At 39.0% G+C, this 18,351-nt stretch overlaps 1 protein-coding gene across 1 annotated transcript in view; it reads left to right on the top strand.

Moving 5' to 3' along the window:
* Positions 1-18,351, top strand: part of LOC140734020 (periphilin-1-like) — a 124,879-nt gene that overhangs the window by 76,278 nt on the left and 30,250 nt on the right. The window contains exons 6-9 of the mRNA XM_073057599.1: positions 846-1,217; positions 4,284-4,363; positions 5,103-5,222; positions 6,265-6,402. Coding sequence (XP_072913700.1) covers positions 846-1,217; positions 4,284-4,363; positions 5,103-5,222; positions 6,265-6,402 — 710 coding nt within the window. The remainder of the gene's footprint in view (positions 1-845; positions 1,218-4,283; positions 4,364-5,102; positions 5,223-6,264; positions 6,403-18,351) is intronic.

Raw genomic sequence — 18,351 nt, 5'->3', positions numbered from 1 at the left:
AGAGAGTTGAGTTTTTTGAAGCTCATTCTGACTTGCCTTTCAAACTATCACCAGCAATGAGAGAATTAGATACAGGCACAGTTGCATAGTCATCAAGAAGACTGACCAGTTGCTCAGGACTGGAGGATTCTCAGGCAGGAAACAGATATTTAAAAAGCATCAACAATAACTGTTCACAGTAATTGAAGGGTGTATATCTGGGTTAAGGTGGAATCTGAAATACCATAAATATTCCCAAAAATATACTGTAAGAAGAGGGAATTTTAGTTCTTGAATGGTGTGAGTAATACATCACATATTTGTTTTACAATGTCAGCTGGAATTATGGCATTAATATTTCAGTTCTAGTACTGCAACAGAACACCTGAGGCATAGGCTATCATTAAAAGGCTCATCCATACTTATGTGCTTAACTGTTTATATGAGACCAACAGATGGTGCCATTGGTGTTGTTCATAATGATGGAAATGTTACTGTCATTTTCACCACAACTTGTAGGCCAAACATTTGCAATGCAAGAAGTGCATTTCATTTCACTTACGGACCAATTATTGTGGCTATTTTTATTTTTTGTTACTCTTGTATGCAATTTGAAAGCAACGATACTATATATTTGTGCTTCCAGAAGTGAAAACTTTATCACATGATCTTGTTGAATCGAACCAAGCCTTTATATATTGCTGCAGATATCAATACTGAAACAAAGTAGCATGCCTGAAGTTACCTCTAACAGGATAAGTAATAGTTTTAATAAAGAGGACTCAATAAATAAACTTAAACCAACATATGCTTAAAGACTTGATCTACAATTCAGCATTTAATGTTGCTCTTGTCCGGTTCATTAGTGAGACCGACAGCAGAGGAGCTGCGTAGCCCCGGGTCATTGCACGGTCCAGACCCTCATGCTGCGACATCACCTGTTGCAGACACCCAGGGGAGGAGGCACCGGAAGCGGTGTGAGAGAAAACAGAAGCGCGGTAAGCGCGCTGGAGTCCGTCTTAGGTTAAAGACTGATGCCTGCGGGACGGCTCTCCCGCCAGTACCGCCCTCCAATGAACACTCCCTGGAAAACAAACAGCAATTGACCCAGAGCGGGACAGTGAACTGCAGCACACATATTCGTACAGAGACATGTCTCCAGGACAACATCCCAGACACGGCCATCCAGCTAGAGGGACTCGCCAATTTTCGTGCGGATAGGAGTGCCGCAACGTCTGGTAAGACCCGCTGGGGGTGGGATTGTGCATTTACTTTAACAAAACCTGGTGTGTTAATGCTACACTAGTTGCAGCCCACTGGTGGAGATTTTAATGGTGAAGAGTAGGCCCTTCTACCTGCCAAGAGAGTTCACTGCCACTGTGATTGTGGCTGTCTATATTTACACCCCCCCCCCCCCTGTGCAAAATGCTGGGAAGCACTGTGAACTCTATGACACCATTCAGTGACCTTTGGACTGCGTAACCTGACTTGCGTTTATTGTAACTGGGGACTACAACCACACAAACCTTAAAAAAGTCCTACCTAAATTTTTTCAACATGTTGACTGCTACCAAAGGAGGGAACACATTGGACTTGGTTTACACCAGCATTTGTGATTGCCCCCCCCCCCCCCCACCCATCCCGCTTCCACCTTAGATACTCTGATCATATATGTTATGTGAATCGCTGCATACAGACCACTGCTAAACGCACCAAACCTGTTCACAAAGAAATCTGTGTTTGGCCAGAAAGAGCCATGTTACAGGACTGTTCTGTCCCTAAGCTGGAACATGTTCATGTAAGCAGCTACTTATGGTGATCAACATCAATGAATTTGCAGGATCTGCAACTGGCTACATGGCAAAGAGCACCAAAGACGTCATTGTCATTAAACCCATCACCATTCAGGCCAATCAGAAGTCATGGCTGACAGCAGAGGTCTGGGAACTTCTGAAAGAATGAGATGCTGCCTTCAGTTCGGGGATGAGATCACTGTCAAGACATCAAGAGCTGTGCTTTTCTGTGCCATCAGGAAGGCAAAACAGGACAACACACAAAAAAATCTATAGCCATTTCTGTGATTTTAGAGACAGTTGGCATTTAAGGCATGGTTTGAGAATAAAATCATTTAGGACAGAGTTAAGGAAAAACTTCTTCTCCAAGAGAGTTGTGGGGGTCTGGAATGCACTGCCTCAGAAGGCAGTGGAGGCCAATTCTCTGGATGCTTTCAAGAAGGAGCTAGATACGTATCTTATGGATAGGGGAATCAAGGGATATGGGGACAAGGCAGGAACCGGGTATTGATAGTAGATGATCAGCCATGATTTCAGAATGGCGGTGCAGGCTCGAAGGGCCGAATGGTCTACTTCTGCACCTATTGTCTATTGTCTATAACTGACAATAAGACCACCCTGTGCACCATTGACAGTGACACCTCTTCCTGGCAGGCTGAATGCCCCATATACATGTTTTGATGCACTAAATGATGTGTTGGCGAGAAAGGTCGCTCCTTCCCCTGAGGAGCAGCCACTCTGTCTGCCACTGCTGATGTGAAGAAGATCTTAGCAAGGGTCAACCCATGCAAATCTGCAAGGTCTGACAACATACCTGACTGTGTAGCTCAGCTAGCAGATGTTCTCACTGAAACCCTGAACATGTCCCTGGATGAGACCACTGTCCCTACAGGCTTCAAGGCCACCACTATCCCAGTGCCCAAGAAGCTGAATGTATCCTGTCACAATGAGTACTGTCCTGTGGCACTGACCTCAATAATAATGAAGTGCTTCCAGCTGCTGGTCATGGACTGCATTGAATCCACCCTTTCCACTGCATTGGGCCCCTACCAGTTTGCATATTGCCCAACTTGGTCTGCCGGCAATGCCATAGCTTCTGTCCTTTATACAGACTTGTCCCACCTGGACAGTGGTGTTTCCCATGTCAGAATGTTGTTAATTGACTTCAGTTCTGTTTTCAATACAACCACTCCCAAGAAGCTGGTAGGAAAACTGTCCATGTTGGGCCTCAGTACCTTCCTCTGTAACTGGACCTTGGATTTGGTGATGAAGAGACCACAGACAGTCTGTATTGGCAGCAACATCTCTGGCTGTGTAACGTTGAGCACTAGTGTCCCCTCCCCCCTCCCCCAGGGCTGGTGCTCATCCTACTGCTCTCCATATTTCTAAAGTATGACTGTACTGCCAAGTCATTAAGTTTGCTGATGTTACAACAATGGTTGGCCTCTTCAGCACCAGTGATGAAATACCATACAGGAAGGAGGTAGGGCAGCTTGTGGAGTGGTATAAATACAACAATCCAAGTGTCAATGTGGACAAGACAAAGAGATGATTGTGAACTTCAGGAAGTAGAGGCTGACCGCTCTTTACTGCCGACCAATGGCTTCACCATGAAGGGAGTCAGGAGCTCCAAGTTTCTTGGCGTGCACATTACTGCCGATCTCACCTCGTCCTTCAACACCGACTCTTTAGTCAAGAGAGCATAGTAGCACCTCCACTTTAAGCCAAGCCATGTTCTCCCCTGCTCACCCCCATTCTAACTACATTCTACTGGAGATCATCAAGAATGTCCTGACCAACTGCATCACTGTCTGAAAATTGAAATACTTCAGTCACAAGACTCTGCAACGGATAGAGCAGATAGCTGAAAACATCATCGTGGTCACTCTCCTGCCCCCATTCAGGACATATATCAGAAGTGCTGCATATGCAGTGCCTCTAACATTGTCAAATGCTCCTCCCATTCTTCCCACAATCTCTATGACCTCCTGTTGTCAAGCTGAAGGTACTGTAGCATAAGAACCAGAACTCTCAGGCTGAGTAGCAGCTTCTTCCCCCAGGCTGTTAGACTTCTTAACACCTTGCTGCCAAACAAGCACACATGTACACCCTGACTGAATGCCCTACCATCCCTTCCCCCCCTCCCCCCCCAACTCACAGGTACAAAAGCATCCTCCAATGGTCACTTTTCTTCTTTTATTGCTGCTGTTTCACATATTTATGCTACTGCTTGTTTTCTTATAATAGTGCCAGCAACAATATATTGTCTTACCTAAACATGCACTTCGCATTTTATGTCAACCTGTCAATCTTCATGCCGTGCCTCTCAGGGACTTGTGCTATTATTATTTTGCCACTGTATGTGCTGGATCAGAACTATATCTGCTACGTGTGACTATATGTACTGTGCTTTTCATCTTGGCCCCAGAGGAGCAATGTTTCGTTTAGCTGCATACATGTGTATGGTTGAATGACAGTAAACTTGAAGTTGAACTTGATTTGTATTCCCAGATAAGGAAAGATCTGTTTGTGCATTGGTCCCTTCAAGAGATGCATCTCCATCTATTTCAATACCACCAACCTCTTCAAAGGTAAACACATCTTTATGGTTATATTTACAACATTCAGCAATCACCATGAAAGAATGTGCTATGTAATGTAATTTATGAAATATCTATCAAATAAATTAATCTGTATAAAGTAAAGAATGACCAAATTACTTAGTAAATACAATTCTGCAAATTATGTTAACAAGAAATAATGAAGTATTTTGCTTCAATGACCATAAGGTGGTGTTTACATAACTGTAAGATTAAAAAATGTACCCAGGAATTTATAATAATGTAACAATATATTTGGAATTTTTTTTTTGTCTATCATGGGGACTGAATTTGTCCTGCTTGTCTTTCAATAACTCCTCTTCTTTAATCCCACCATCTGAACATTGTTGCCAGGCCAAAAAATCGATGTTTAACCCTGCAGGAGATTGCTTACATTCTGAATAGTTTTGTGGCACAAAACTATTCTGAATAGATTGGCTTCTTTCCTAAATTATATATTTTTAAACTACCTTCCTTCAAATAGAAAGGGCTTAATTGTTTGCAGTTTGGAGGAAACTTATAGACTTTATTTTATATTTAATTTATAGACTTACAAATTATACTTTATTCATTTGGCAGTAAGTGAGCAGCTAGTATTGTTGACTTGTGCAGAGCAAAATCCTTTTGGCGCATGATTTATTTATTTCTTGGTGCAGAGTGTGGGAACAGAGAATGCCAAATACAACTGAAATTAGAGCTTGAAAAGTAATGTGCTGCTTCGTTTCATTAGAGTGCAAACTTTGAAAAAGGCAACAAAACATCTGATAACTTGAATGAAGAGATTGTGAATGAATGGAGTTCTGAACAGCAGCAGATTCCTGAACTGGAAATAGCTGAGCACAATAAGGGTGTAAGTATTCCAATTAACAGTTTCTATCACAGAACTTTTACTATGTATATTAAATTATAAACACATTTGAATGCCAACTAATTTTCATAACTTCTTTTCCCATTTCTTGATTTTTTAAAGAATGTTTTCTTCTTCACTCCTTGTATTTTGCATTAGGTACTTGTTTCCCAAGACATCTTTATCATCAAGATCTGTACAATCATGCAATTCTGTGATTTTATTTTCTAGTTTAAACTCATATTATTTGCTCCAAAACTATGGAAACTATAAATTATTTTAAATGCCAGCAACTACTTTACTCATCCACAAAATCTCTCTCTGATGGTTGAATCATCTGTAATCTAATCCAATTTGTGCCATGTACAAATTAATCTCAAAGCTGCCGTTAACTGTTAATCTCTGCATTGTCATTTAATGAAAAGCCAATGCAAAATTCTGTGGCACGATTTGTAGATGTCTTTTTAACTGTATATTTGAATTTCTTTTGTTTTTGCTGTTCTTAATGCTGCTGTCAGCACTCTTGTCAATTGAAGTATCATATGATGTACATCTAATCACTGTTGGTTTTTACCTGCATATTATTTAAATGTTGCTTGAATTTTAAATCTCTTCTATTTTTTAAAAACTGATACTTATTTACAAGAACAAGTAAACTGTAAAGCAATTGCTGCCTGATAGCAGTGTCTCCCATTGTTATTTATCCAGAAGCACTGCAGCACAGCACAATCTTATGGCACCAGTACACACGTGCACACAGCTGAGAGCTGAAGCCATCTCACCAGTCTCCAAAGATCACTCATAGCTAATGAGGTGCTACTGCATCTGTACATTTATGTACCTCTCTATAGCTCAATAAGCACACCAAGTAGGTTGGGTTTCATAAACTTACTAATTAATTCATTTGAGTTGCCTTCAATGTTTTAATTTATTGGGTTAACGGAAGGGGATTTCATTTCCAGCTAATACATGCTCTTCATGCAGTTTGTCATTCACAGTTTAAAATATAAAGGGACTATGTTACATATTGCTGTTTTGATTTTAGGATGCTGTTCAAATGTTATTACCAGAAAACTTGGATGATCCAGAGCTGAGTACACCAGGACCCATTGACAATATAGACCTGGGTCAAACAGATCATCGCACTAGAACAATTGCTGAAAAAGCCAAGGAAATTGAAGAGGTTAGCATCTTTAATTTTAAGTCAGTTGTTTCATCAACTTGAATACTGGCAAGAAATTAATATTTGCATTAATACCTTGCCATATTTTAATGAGTATGTGCTCTACTCCTCCTCTCTTTCCCCCAAATATCAAGGGTCTAACTAAAGTTAGTGAACTGCATCGGCCATAATTCTGTGTCCCATCATCTCTTACTCTGTCGCCATTTGTTTAATTGTATATCTGAGCAGTTACTAGGAATACATTGTCAGGATGGATAAGTGCCATAAATTGAATCAAGTCTTATTCTTGATTCACTGGACAGTTGACACTTGAAGAATCACCTTTAAGTACAATGTGCAAAACGTCCATCAGATAGAGGGTGCATAGGAGATAAAAATACAGATCCTCAATAAATTATCGTGTTATGAAGACATATAAGAAAAGCAATTGTTCACAGACTTAAAGGAAACAGCAATCAATATGATAGCTATGGTATAGATGATAAAGCTAGTTTATTACAGAGATCAAGATGATGCAGATCCTCCCCAGTTCATGAGCACTTGACTTATATACAGCCCATACATATGTTAAAGAGATCAATGGAATGGATTTGCTGGCTGCTGTGGAGCTGCAGAGGATTTTCTGTTGTGTGTGAACTCAGTTGACAGCTATATATCCAGCTTGTGAGCTGTCGGGTTACAACTGTTCACAGGAACAGAATGCTGTCCACATAACTGTGGAAGAACTGCAGGAGTTAGTGACCTAAGTTTAAATTAGTGCAAGTACATTTAAATGCCCAGTCTTTGGAACAGTGAAGAGAAAATTTAGAATCATTTGAAGTATACCTTTATGACTGAGGTGTGGACAACAAATAAGAGTTTCAATTTGAAAACTGGCCTTTTCTTAATTTTCCTTGCTTCCATTTATCACTGGAAGGCACAGCCATACAACATTTAATATGGTGCTTTAAAGCTCCAGGAACTTAGATGTGATACTGACCATGTGTGCTCTGTTGGTGGAGTTTATAAGTTCTCTAATGGAGTGAATGGCTTTCTGCTATGTATTCCAATTTCCTCACAATTAACCATCTACTATAAATTGATTTCTTACTGTCACATCTGCCGTGGGCCCATCAGCCTGAAGCGTCTGGTTTTAAAGCACCAGTAACCCACCTTTGCCCTTTCTCTTGCCAGTAGAATGGTTCTGCGAGGTTTAACAGTTAAGCCACACTTGAAGGCCTGCATCTGGACTTGGTTGTCAGAGGCTATTCGAGGTGCATGCCATTGGGAGCATTTAATAGGTAGTGGGAGCTTATCCCCACTACCACCCCTGGCTATAACAACCTTAAGGAACTTAAGAAGTTATCTATTAAGGGAAATAAACAGTTGAAATTCTGGGCCGAGACTCTTCATCAGGAGTGGAAAGGAAGAGAGAAGAAGCCAGAATAAGAAGGTGGGGGAAGTGGGGGGAGTACAAGCTAGCAGGTAATAGGTGAAATGAGATAAGAAGGATGATGTGGGGGTGGGGGCTGTCAGAATGAAGTAAGAAGCTGGGAAGTGATAGTAAGAAGTAAAGGGCTGAAAAAGAAGGAATCTGATAGGAGAGGACAGTGGAGCTTGGAAGAAAGGGAAGGAGGAGGGGCATCAGAGGGGAGCAAGGGGCAGGGAAGGAGAATGTATGAGGGAGAAATGGAAAAAGAGAGAAGGGGAAAAATTACCTTAAGTTTGAGAAATCAATGTTCATGCCATTAGGTTGGCAGCTACCCAGGCAGAATATGAGGTATTGCTCTTTTGAGCAGAGAAGGCCATGACCAACATGTCAGAATGGGAAATCAAACTGAAATGAGTTGTAAAAGGAAATCCCACTTTCGCTCTGTCCACCTATTATCTCCCTTTGGCTCCCCCCCACCTCCCCTTTCCTCTATGGTTTCTACTAAAGCGTCAACTGTTTATTCTTCTCTGTATATGCTGTCTAATTTGCTGAGTTCCTCCAGCACTTTGTGAGTGTTACTAGATTTTGAACTACTTTTTAAGTGCAAAACTATATGATTAGCTTTGTTTAAAAAAAATTCTAGGTGTTCTTATGGGACTGTGTCACCATCCCTATAATATCCTGATATGATGTTCCTAAATTATGATGCATGATAGATTTAATTTCTGTTTGATCTCTCATTAGCAGCATAGATAAGATAATTAACTCAGCAGAGCAGAAATTGAACTTGTCTGATATTAATTTCAATAAAGGATTATTTAGAAAGGGCAGAGGAAAAACAGTTTGTATTCTATATTGTCTAAACATAACTCCAGGATGTCAGAATTGAGTTTAGATGAGCAAGTGGGTGGGGGAGGGGGGTAATTTGTGTTTCAAACTCTCAGCATGATATCCTGTACCAACAGCTAAAAATATTTTATCCAGTGAAAGGCTCAAATAGTTTGCCGTGCTAATTTATTTCTTCCTGTAAATAAATTCCTTAGAGAAATTTAAAATAGATTTCAATGTATTAATTACATTGTGAATCCATGCAATTTGCATTTCCTTTGTGTGGATATATTTGCTGCTAGATATCACATATTGAATAGCAAATCAGCTATAAAGACTGTTAGGAATGAGGTGATAATAATGAAGGACTCTTTAAATGTGCTGCCAAATTAAAATTCCTGTACTTACATCAATTTATAATTAAAATTTTTAAAAAACTGTTGTTTGAAATAAGGAGAATGTTCCAAGTTTACGCTAGCATATTTTGATTACCTTTTAGAGCAAAATGTATATGGAAATACGTTTAAGAACAGCAAGCAGAAGAGTGAAGATTGAATATAGTTAATATATAAGAATCAATATAGTTAAACTGACCTTTGGTTTTAGTATTTTTAAGAGCATTTCATTTAATGCCTTAAATTATTTCTGGCAACTTTACTCTATGACATATATCCTAAACTGAATACCTAATTAAAAGTAATTAGTATGATTTGTTCATGTCTGTAATTTCTCAAGAATGTGGGACAAAGCAGTTCTGCAAAAAAAAATTATTCATGTAAAATTCAGTATTGATCTCGAAAAGCTCATCAGGAATATTTCACTAACACTTTAATGTTAAGTTATAAAATTTTAACAAAGGTATAAAAGCTTTATATATTACTCAGACTGGGCTACATTGGACAGAATTGATTATTTTTATCTGTTAGTAGGTTCCAAATATTGTGACAATGAACCTAATCCAATGTTTTGCACTATGTTTACTATGGTGTTTTATTTTCACTTTCTTTGTGTAGCTTAAAAATGAACATTGAAGCACTGTTTAACAATTTCCAGTTGACCAATGTATTGACATAAATATAAAAACTCTATTGTAATGTCAACTTTATTACTTTAGGTTAACTATGTAAGAGCTTAACCATTAATATCAGTTTCTGTTTTTGCACATTCATTGTTATAAACGAGCATGTAACTTAGAAGGCTTTGTACTGTTTCAAAGAAAAATTATAGCAAGCCATTGTACTGCATAGCCCTTAATTATGGTGCAGATCTCCAGTGGTTTGCTTGTTGTTTATCTCAGGTTTGGACCACAGTTTATGCTTAGTTTTCTAACAGCTACACTGAGTTGAAACAAATATAGGAATCTGCAATTATTTTAAAATGGATGAGAGCAATTAGAATATATAGTTGTTTGTGAATGAAATTGTCTTGGTCAATAAATTTCATTCTTTGAAAGAAGGTATTTAATCTGACAGATATATGGTTGATATAAGTTTTTTTGTTTTAACGTACCAATTCTTAGTATTGCATATTTAGGGAAAGACTATGCTGTGGAACACACAATGCTCTGCATAATATACTTGACTATTAAATAAGGCAAGGTCGCCTTGAAGTTCTGAGGTGGGATTACGGAAATTTTGAATTTTTATGTCATGCCGTAGTTGGGCTTGGAAGGCTAGTAATGTTGTTTCCATCAAGAACTATCAGAGTACAGAAATGTGAAAATGTCCACTTTAGCAAGAAAACTTTTTGAAAAACTCTTTTCTACATTGTGAGAGCTTGCAAAGCTGTGAGATGCATACCTATCCTGTTCTCTTATATGCATGTTTATCCACCTTGATGTACTTCAAGGCTGCCAACACTTTCTCTTTTCCACAATGTATACAGTTCATTTAAGTCCTCACCCATCTCCACACATAGATCAGCATACTGAGCTTTAGGGAGACCTACTCTTTCCCTAGTTGCCCTGGGGACCAAGGCTGTTCTGTCAACACAGTGGGTGACCAAGACTGTCTAGGTGACGCAATGCATTTAAAGGTATCGTGAAAAAACGAATGAGTTCAGTTAGAGAGAAAATGTACATGTTCTGACTGAGACCTTTTTTGGGAGTTTAAGAATACAGTATAAATATAGATATGATTTGATTTCTACTTCACATTCCATCCTTTATTAATATTGAAGCATAAAGATACAATTGAAAACTACCACACAAAACTGCCATTCAGATATGTGCATTCTATGTCTGAAGTGCAGGCGTTAATTACAGTGTCATGGAATGTGTGTTTGTACTCCTGCAGGATAAGATTGACTTCTCTAATTGCTGTATTTAAGTGAGTTTAACAGTAGGATAATCTCTCTAAATATAATACTTGGCTGGAACTTGTCCAGTAAAGCTGCCTGTATTCTTAAAATCTCAGAGAAGTTTGTAAGAGCTAGAGGAAAAAAATTGATCACTGCTAACTTTAGCACCAACAATACATTTAAGAAGTTGAAGTATTGATGTCAAGTATAACCGAGAAAACATACCAAACTCCGTTATGTTCAGTAAAACAATGCCTTGGAAGCTTATTCTCACGTCATTGAGTAAAAACACTGAAAATAAATTTAACTTGGACAGCTAAAAAGTTGCACTAATTTTTGGTCATCTTAGTATTCTGTCAGAAATTTGTCCTATGATTTTTTTTCCATCAGAATGTTTGTTTGAATTTGAAACTTGACTCCAGTGCGCAGTTAGCTCTACTTAAAATCAGCAATTGTGTAGGCCTATTTTGTTTGCTTTCAGCATGACTTTCAAACTCCGTGGTCTGGAAAATGACAGTCTTTATGTATTCATGGAGCAACTAGCGTATTTAATACTGCTTCTTGTGAAACTGTTTTTCAAAAGGATCACTTGCATTTCTTTTCAGAAATGAAGTACCCTACGGCCTTACTGCTTTTTCTACACACTGCACATATTGAAGAATTAGCACTTTCAGTCAGATACCTAGATTTGACACTCGCTTCCATTATTCATTTATCAACCCTTATTGTTTCTTTGGAGTGTAGCTTTCAGATTTAGTACAAGCAACAATGAGAACTACATGGAAAGATGCATAGAAAGGCTGGTCTCTGAAGATTTACTCATCTATGGTGTACAGGGACCAAAACAGCAATTTCCCTAATTGTAAATATATCTTTTTAAGCATTGGATCCTGATCCTGTCAGCAACTTCACACCATTGCTGTTGAGGATTTCAGTTAGGTATTCTGAACAAGGGACGCATCACAGTCTGACTAAAATAACCCACACAAAATGCTGGAGGAACTTAGAAGGTCAGGCAGCCTCTATGAAAATGAGTAAACAGTTGACGTTTCAGTCTGAGACCCTTCTTCAGGACTGGAAAGGAAAGAGGAGGATGCTAGAATAAAAAGGTTAGGGGGAGGGGAAGGAGGATAACTAGAAGGTGATAGGTGAAACCAGGTGGGTTGGAAAGGTAAAGGGCTGGAGAGAAAGGAATCTGATAGGAGAGGAGAGTGGACCATGGGAAAAAGGGAAGAATTTCCCAGTTGGCCACTGGGAAATTCTGCTTTTGGTGGATGGAGTAGAGCTACTCACAAAGCAGTCACCCCATTTATGATAGATCTCACCAATATAGAGGAGACCACATTGGGAACACTGGATGCAATTGACAACCCCAACAGATTCACAGGTGAAGTGTTACCTCACCTGAAAGGACTGTTTGGGGCCCTGAGTGGAGGTGAGGGAGACACTTTGGCTGCCTGCAGGGGTAAGTGCCAGGTGGGAGGTTAGTGGCGAAGGATGAATGGTCAAGTGAATCATGGAGAAAGTGATCCCTGCACAAAGTAGAGAACCTGGATAAATCCCACACTAGAAGATCATGACGTTGTGATGTCTCATGCTGCACTATTTTAGCATTCCCAAATTGGAGGAAATGAATTCTACCAAACTAGATTGTGAAGCGGTTCCAAATGCACCTAATTGTCAGGTCTGTATAATGAGTTCTGAGAGGCTATGTACTCAGTACTTCTGGGATATTTGCATTGTGTTGCCTAAAATTGTTCAGCTCATTCTAGTTAGAATGTGACATTACACTTATTTTCTCCCGCTGAAGGTTCATTCAAACTTGCATCAAGCCTTGTCTGACACAGGATGTCTAAGGATGTTTTTGCCCATCTTGATTAAATTTCAGTTGATAATGTACAGTATACAGGCATTTAACAGAAGAGTCTGTCAAGGTTTGGAAAACTCTTGGAAAATTGTTATCCCACAATCATGCATTATGGTACACAAACCTGATTTTTGTTGGTTGGATTCTAACCAAAACTGCTAAAAATTGATAAAATTATGTAACAAATTACAACTACTTTCATTCTCATTGCCAGATCTGCCTTTGTTACCTTGACTCAATTATTCATGCATTCTTGTTAAGTTCTTCTCACTATAAAAATGTCATTCCAAAATTATGCTAACTTGCACCAAGCTCTAACCTGGACTTGCAGATGAACAATGTCAACCTGTCTTGTCTCCCTTCATTCTCATCCACTGGGTTCCTCCAGCTTCTTCTATGTTGTTTTATAAACATAGGTTAGCCAACAAGACTGTACTATCTAGGAGATGTAACTAGGAGATCTAATTTGGCTGTAAGATTGATTTGGATGAAGGGATTAAATGCATTACATAAGCAAGTTGGCTAATAGTACAGCAAAGGGTAGCAGAATTCATTATGAGGAGGTTGCTTTGTGGTTTCAGGGATATAAGTGGATGACAACTTGGCATGTGGGAATATAATGTGAAAATCTGAAACCATCCACTTTGCTAGAAAAGATGTTAAAGGTATAAATAGTAAGTAAAAGATTAAAAGGTATTGAGAGGGCCTGGTATCCTTGCAAATGAATCAGGATAGAACAAGCAATTGGGAAGGCAAACAATAGTCTGGCTTTTACTGCAAGAGAAATTGATTACTAAAAATTCCTTGTACCGTTTTTTTATTGGTGTCCTGGTCAGATTGCATTTGGGTATCCTGCACAGCTCTGGTCTCCTTACATTCATGATGCTTATGATGGAGAGGCTACGTTAAAGATCACTGGATTGCTATAATATTATGCTCCCAGGTGATTAGCTTGCCAATGCTTTTTATAGTGCAGAATGGTCACTTGGTAACGATGAAAGATAATCACCAATTCCAATCAAATCATGTCTCATCGAGCTGGTGTGATTGGAACAGAAGAATGTTATAATGTGACAATGGAAAAAGCTGCTACATCTTTTTTAAGAAGAATTTATTTTTCCTGCTATCTTCCCATCTACTTTTAAAACTAAGGTGAGAGGATATTTCAGGAGCACCAAATGAAAACTAACATTCTTTTTCACCACAAGTGGTAGAGTGAGGATTTTAAATAATAACTGAAAACAGTGATAGAAGTAAACTGGAAGTTCCCTTCAAATGAATAAGAAGTTCAGAATGGGAAAGTGATTTTAAAATACTGATTAGATTGCTTAACTTTAAAAATTATTAGATTTGTTGGCCGTCATACTCTGTCAAGCCTTCCCAATGGTTCAGCAGATCTGTCTTTTAATAAAACGTATCAGTGGACTTCCGGTAAGATGGCGATTGTTTAGCTGCTCCAAACTTTTGTTCCGTTAATGTCGCTATCTTTGCACTAAATGTCTCCATTTTTTAAATCTTAGTTAGGAATTTTTTCGGTATCTCTTACTTGCCTGTGAACATATCTAACTTACAATGTCTAGCAAGAGTTCTAAATCCAGGAGAAAAGAAGCTATGACCCCCTCGGACGAGAGCTTGGTTGCGCTCGGAAAGCTCCGAGACGAAATTTTAAAGGAATTTAAAACCGCTTTCAAACAGTTGGAAGACAAACTGGATCGGATCAACGATAAAGTGGACAAGCATGCTGAACACTTATCTCGCATCGATTCGACTTCTGAAGATTTAGAAAGTCGTGTTCGATACTTGGAGACTCTCTGTTCCAGCTTAGAGGAAAAATCTAACAAACTTCTTTCCAAAATGGTGGATCTCGAAAATCGCAGCAGACGCTGCAATCTTAGAATTCTTGGATTGCCAGAGGCGACCGAACAGGGATCAACCGTGAAGTTTTTCGCCGAGTTTCTCTGTGAAATATTCGGGAAAGATTTGCTTCCGAAGCCGCCCGAGCTCGAACGGGCACACAGAGTTTACGTTCCCCCCGGAATTCTGGGCTCCCGTCCGCGACCAGTAATCTTGTGTTTCCATCAATACCAGGTAAAACACAGTCTGATTGTGGAGGCACATCGCAGGGGGTCTCTTCCTTTCCAGGATACAACCATTCGTTTTGTGGAAGATTTTGCACCCCAGACCTTAAAGATGCGTGCTGAGTTTAAAGGCGTAATGAAAGTGCTGTTTGATCGTGGTTTTAAACCCTCTCTTCGCAATCCTGCTGATCTACGAATCAAGCTTAATACTAGAAAATACAAGTGGCTCAGGTCGGTGAAGGCAGCTGAGGCATTTGTGGCAAGTCTTCCGGCTATCCAGTCATCTTCGGAATCTGATCGGACCTCCTAAAATGGTGGATAAGTACTCCTCGTAGTAAAATTACTTTTTCTGGACTCAGACTTCACTTGAATCACTCAGACATTATTCATTGAAACTCTAAGGGCTGTTGACAATCTCTCCCGGGATTTGGTGTGTGTGTAATCTATTTTTACTCTTGTATAACCTTATCTACAGAGTTTTACAACTGACTCTAACTTGTTTTGGAGGTTCGAAGTCTTTAGTGAAGGCCTCCCTGTTTGTTGGTTCACAGTTTAATTGCTGATTTATTTTTCCTTTTTTTATATTTATTTATTTTATCTTTTTTTTTCCTTTCTTCACCCCTTTTTCCTAATCTCTGAATTTTTTTCTCCCCTCTCTGTAAATGGTTGATAAATACTCGTCTTGAATTTATAATTTTCCCCTTCCTCTCCTTTTTTTTCGCGGGTAGGTTAGTTTTGGTTTTCTTCCGATTTTCTCTGTATTAAGTTTTATATTTCTGCAGAAGGTGTTCCAATCTGTAGTTATGTTTTCTAGTGCATTAACCAGTTACTATTTGCTATAGTATTTATACGGAACTGTTGTCAATGACACAGATCTGGAAGTTGTATTTGGGTTAATTTTTTTGGTAGAGCTAGCTACTTGTTTTGGTAGCCGTCTAGTTTTGGGTTGTGTGGATGAGGTGGGTTTTCCAGTTCCAACATCACTCACTGTATTTATTGTTTCTCTTTATTGCTCAGGACATGTGTATGTTTTGATTTTACGAATCTATGTTTACATCTCTGCTCCCAGACTGCTAGTGTACTGCTTGACTTTTTATATGCCTGCTGCCTTTTATGCATTAGTAATTGATAATGGCTAGTGCACTTAAATTTGTGAGCTGGAATGTAAAGGGATTGAATCACCCTGTTAAAAGGAGGAAGGTATTCTCACATATCAAACAACTCAAAGCTGACATTGCTTTCCTTCAAGAAACTCATATTCGTTGTTTTGATAACTCCCGGCTTCTGTCAAAGTGGGCGGGTCAGCATTTTCATTCATCCTTTGCCGCTAAAGCTAGGGGAGTCTCCATTCTTATTAACTCAAATATTCCTTTTGAACTCCATAATAAAATATCTGATACAAATGGCCGTTTTATTATTGTTTCTGGAAAACTATATAACACTAAAGTTGCACTAGCAAACCTGTATGCTCCCAACTTTGATGATGTTAACTTTTTTGAACGGTTTTTTTCCTCACTACCAGACTTAAACTCATACTCTCTTATACTGGGTGGTGACTTCAACTGTTGGTTGGATCCTAAACTGGATCGATCGTCCTCTGTTACCAGATCACCTACTAAATCTGCCTTAGCTATCCATTCGGTTCTCTCTAATTTTGGTATCTCTGATATATGGTGTTTCCTCCATCCTACGGAGAGAGATTATTCTTTTTTCTCACATGTTCACCATACCTTCACTAGAATTGACTATTTCTTACTCGATAACCAACTTATCCCATTTGCCCACTCTTGTGACTATCAGAGTATACTGATTTCTGACCATGCCCCAATTACCCTCTCTCTGAACTTTCCTGGTCTCCCTCAGAGGAATAAACACTGGCGGTTTGATTCAACTTTACTATCGGATGATGATTTTGTAAAATTTATTAAGGATCAGATAACCTTTTATTTTAACACTAATACATCACCTGAAGTGCCATCCCAGATTGTCTGGGATGCCATGAAGGCATATCTGAGGGGTCAAATAATCTCTTACACAGCAAATCTCAACAGAAGATCCCGTGCAGATCGATCAGACCTCATTAACCAGATTAAAGATTTGGATCAAATATATGCCCAAACTAAGAACCCTGAATTATACAAGAAGCGCGTTGAACTCCAAACTAAATTTAACCTTCTGTCCACTCAACCCGTCGAACGCCAACTTCTCGAAAGCAAGAGTCGCTTTTACATTCATGGGGATAAGTCTGGTAAATTCCTAGCCAATCAGCTGAGGCGTTCCAAAGCCAAACAACATATTACAAAGATCCGGAAGGAGAACGGAGACTTTACATCGGATCGTTTAGAAATTAATGACACATTTAAAAAATTTTATTCTCGGCTTTATTCCTCTGAATCTCTGAATGACAATATCTCTGTTGATCAATTTTTACAGAATCTGAATATCCCCTCACTCTCATCTGATTTCAAAGCCAAACTCAATGCGCCTATATCATCAGAAGAAATATCTTTTGCAATTTCTGCACTGTCCTCAGGGAAATCTCCTGGACCTGATGGGTTCCCTGTAGAATTTTATAAATCATTTTCTTCACTTCTTTCTCCTCAGTCACTTTCAGTATTATCTGACTCGTTTAATTACGGCAAATTGCCACCCTCTTTCAATGAGGCATCTATTATTCTTCTTTTAAAAAAGGGCAAAGTCCCAACAGAGTGTTCCTCGTATAGGCCGATCTCTCTGCTCAATGTTGATGTAAAGATCTTAGCTAAAGTGTTGACTCATAGATTAGAAACCGTTATTCCCTCCATTATCTCTGGTGACCAAACAGGCTTTATTAAAAACCGACTCCCTTTTTTTAACATTCGGCGTCTATTTAATATTTTATGCTCAGCTCCAACTGGGACTCCTGAATGTGTTATTTCCCTCGATGTGGAGAAAGCATTTGATCGTATAGAGTGGAACTACCTTTTTGCAGTCTTAGAAAAATTTGACCTCGGCCAAAGTTTCATATCTTGGATCCAATTGCTGTACCTGTGTCCTACTGCTTCTGTTTTAACTAATTTTCAGAAATCCCAAGTATTTAATCTCAAACATGGCACCCATCAGGGATGCCCCTTAAGTCCCTTTCTCTTTGATGTGGCTATAGAACCTCTGGCGATAGCATTTCGAAACTGTCCTGAATTGACCAGGATTTGGAGAGGGGGTGTTGAGCATAAAGTTTCTCTCTATGCTGATGACTTATTACTCTTTCTCTCAAATCCGTCTACATCCTTACCTCTAATGTTTTCACTTCTTGACCAGTTTAGCCAGATCTCTGGCTATAAACTTAATTTACATAAGAGTGAACTTTCCCCAATTCATAAAGAAGCACAAGAACTATTATTTCGTGATCTCCCTTTTAAAGTAGTCCATAATCAATTTACTTATCTTGGAATTACAGTCACAAGGAAATTTAAAGATCTCTTTAGTGA

This window comes from Hemitrygon akajei, chromosome 10, assembly GCF_048418815.1.
Source record: "Hemitrygon akajei chromosome 10, sHemAka1.3, whole genome shotgun sequence".
NCBI classification, from domain to species: Eukaryota; Metazoa; Chordata; class Chondrichthyes; order Myliobatiformes; family Dasyatidae; genus Hemitrygon; species Hemitrygon akajei.
The sequence above is the reverse complement of the archived record's forward strand: the minus strand, read 5'-3'. Positions and strand labels throughout refer to the sequence as shown.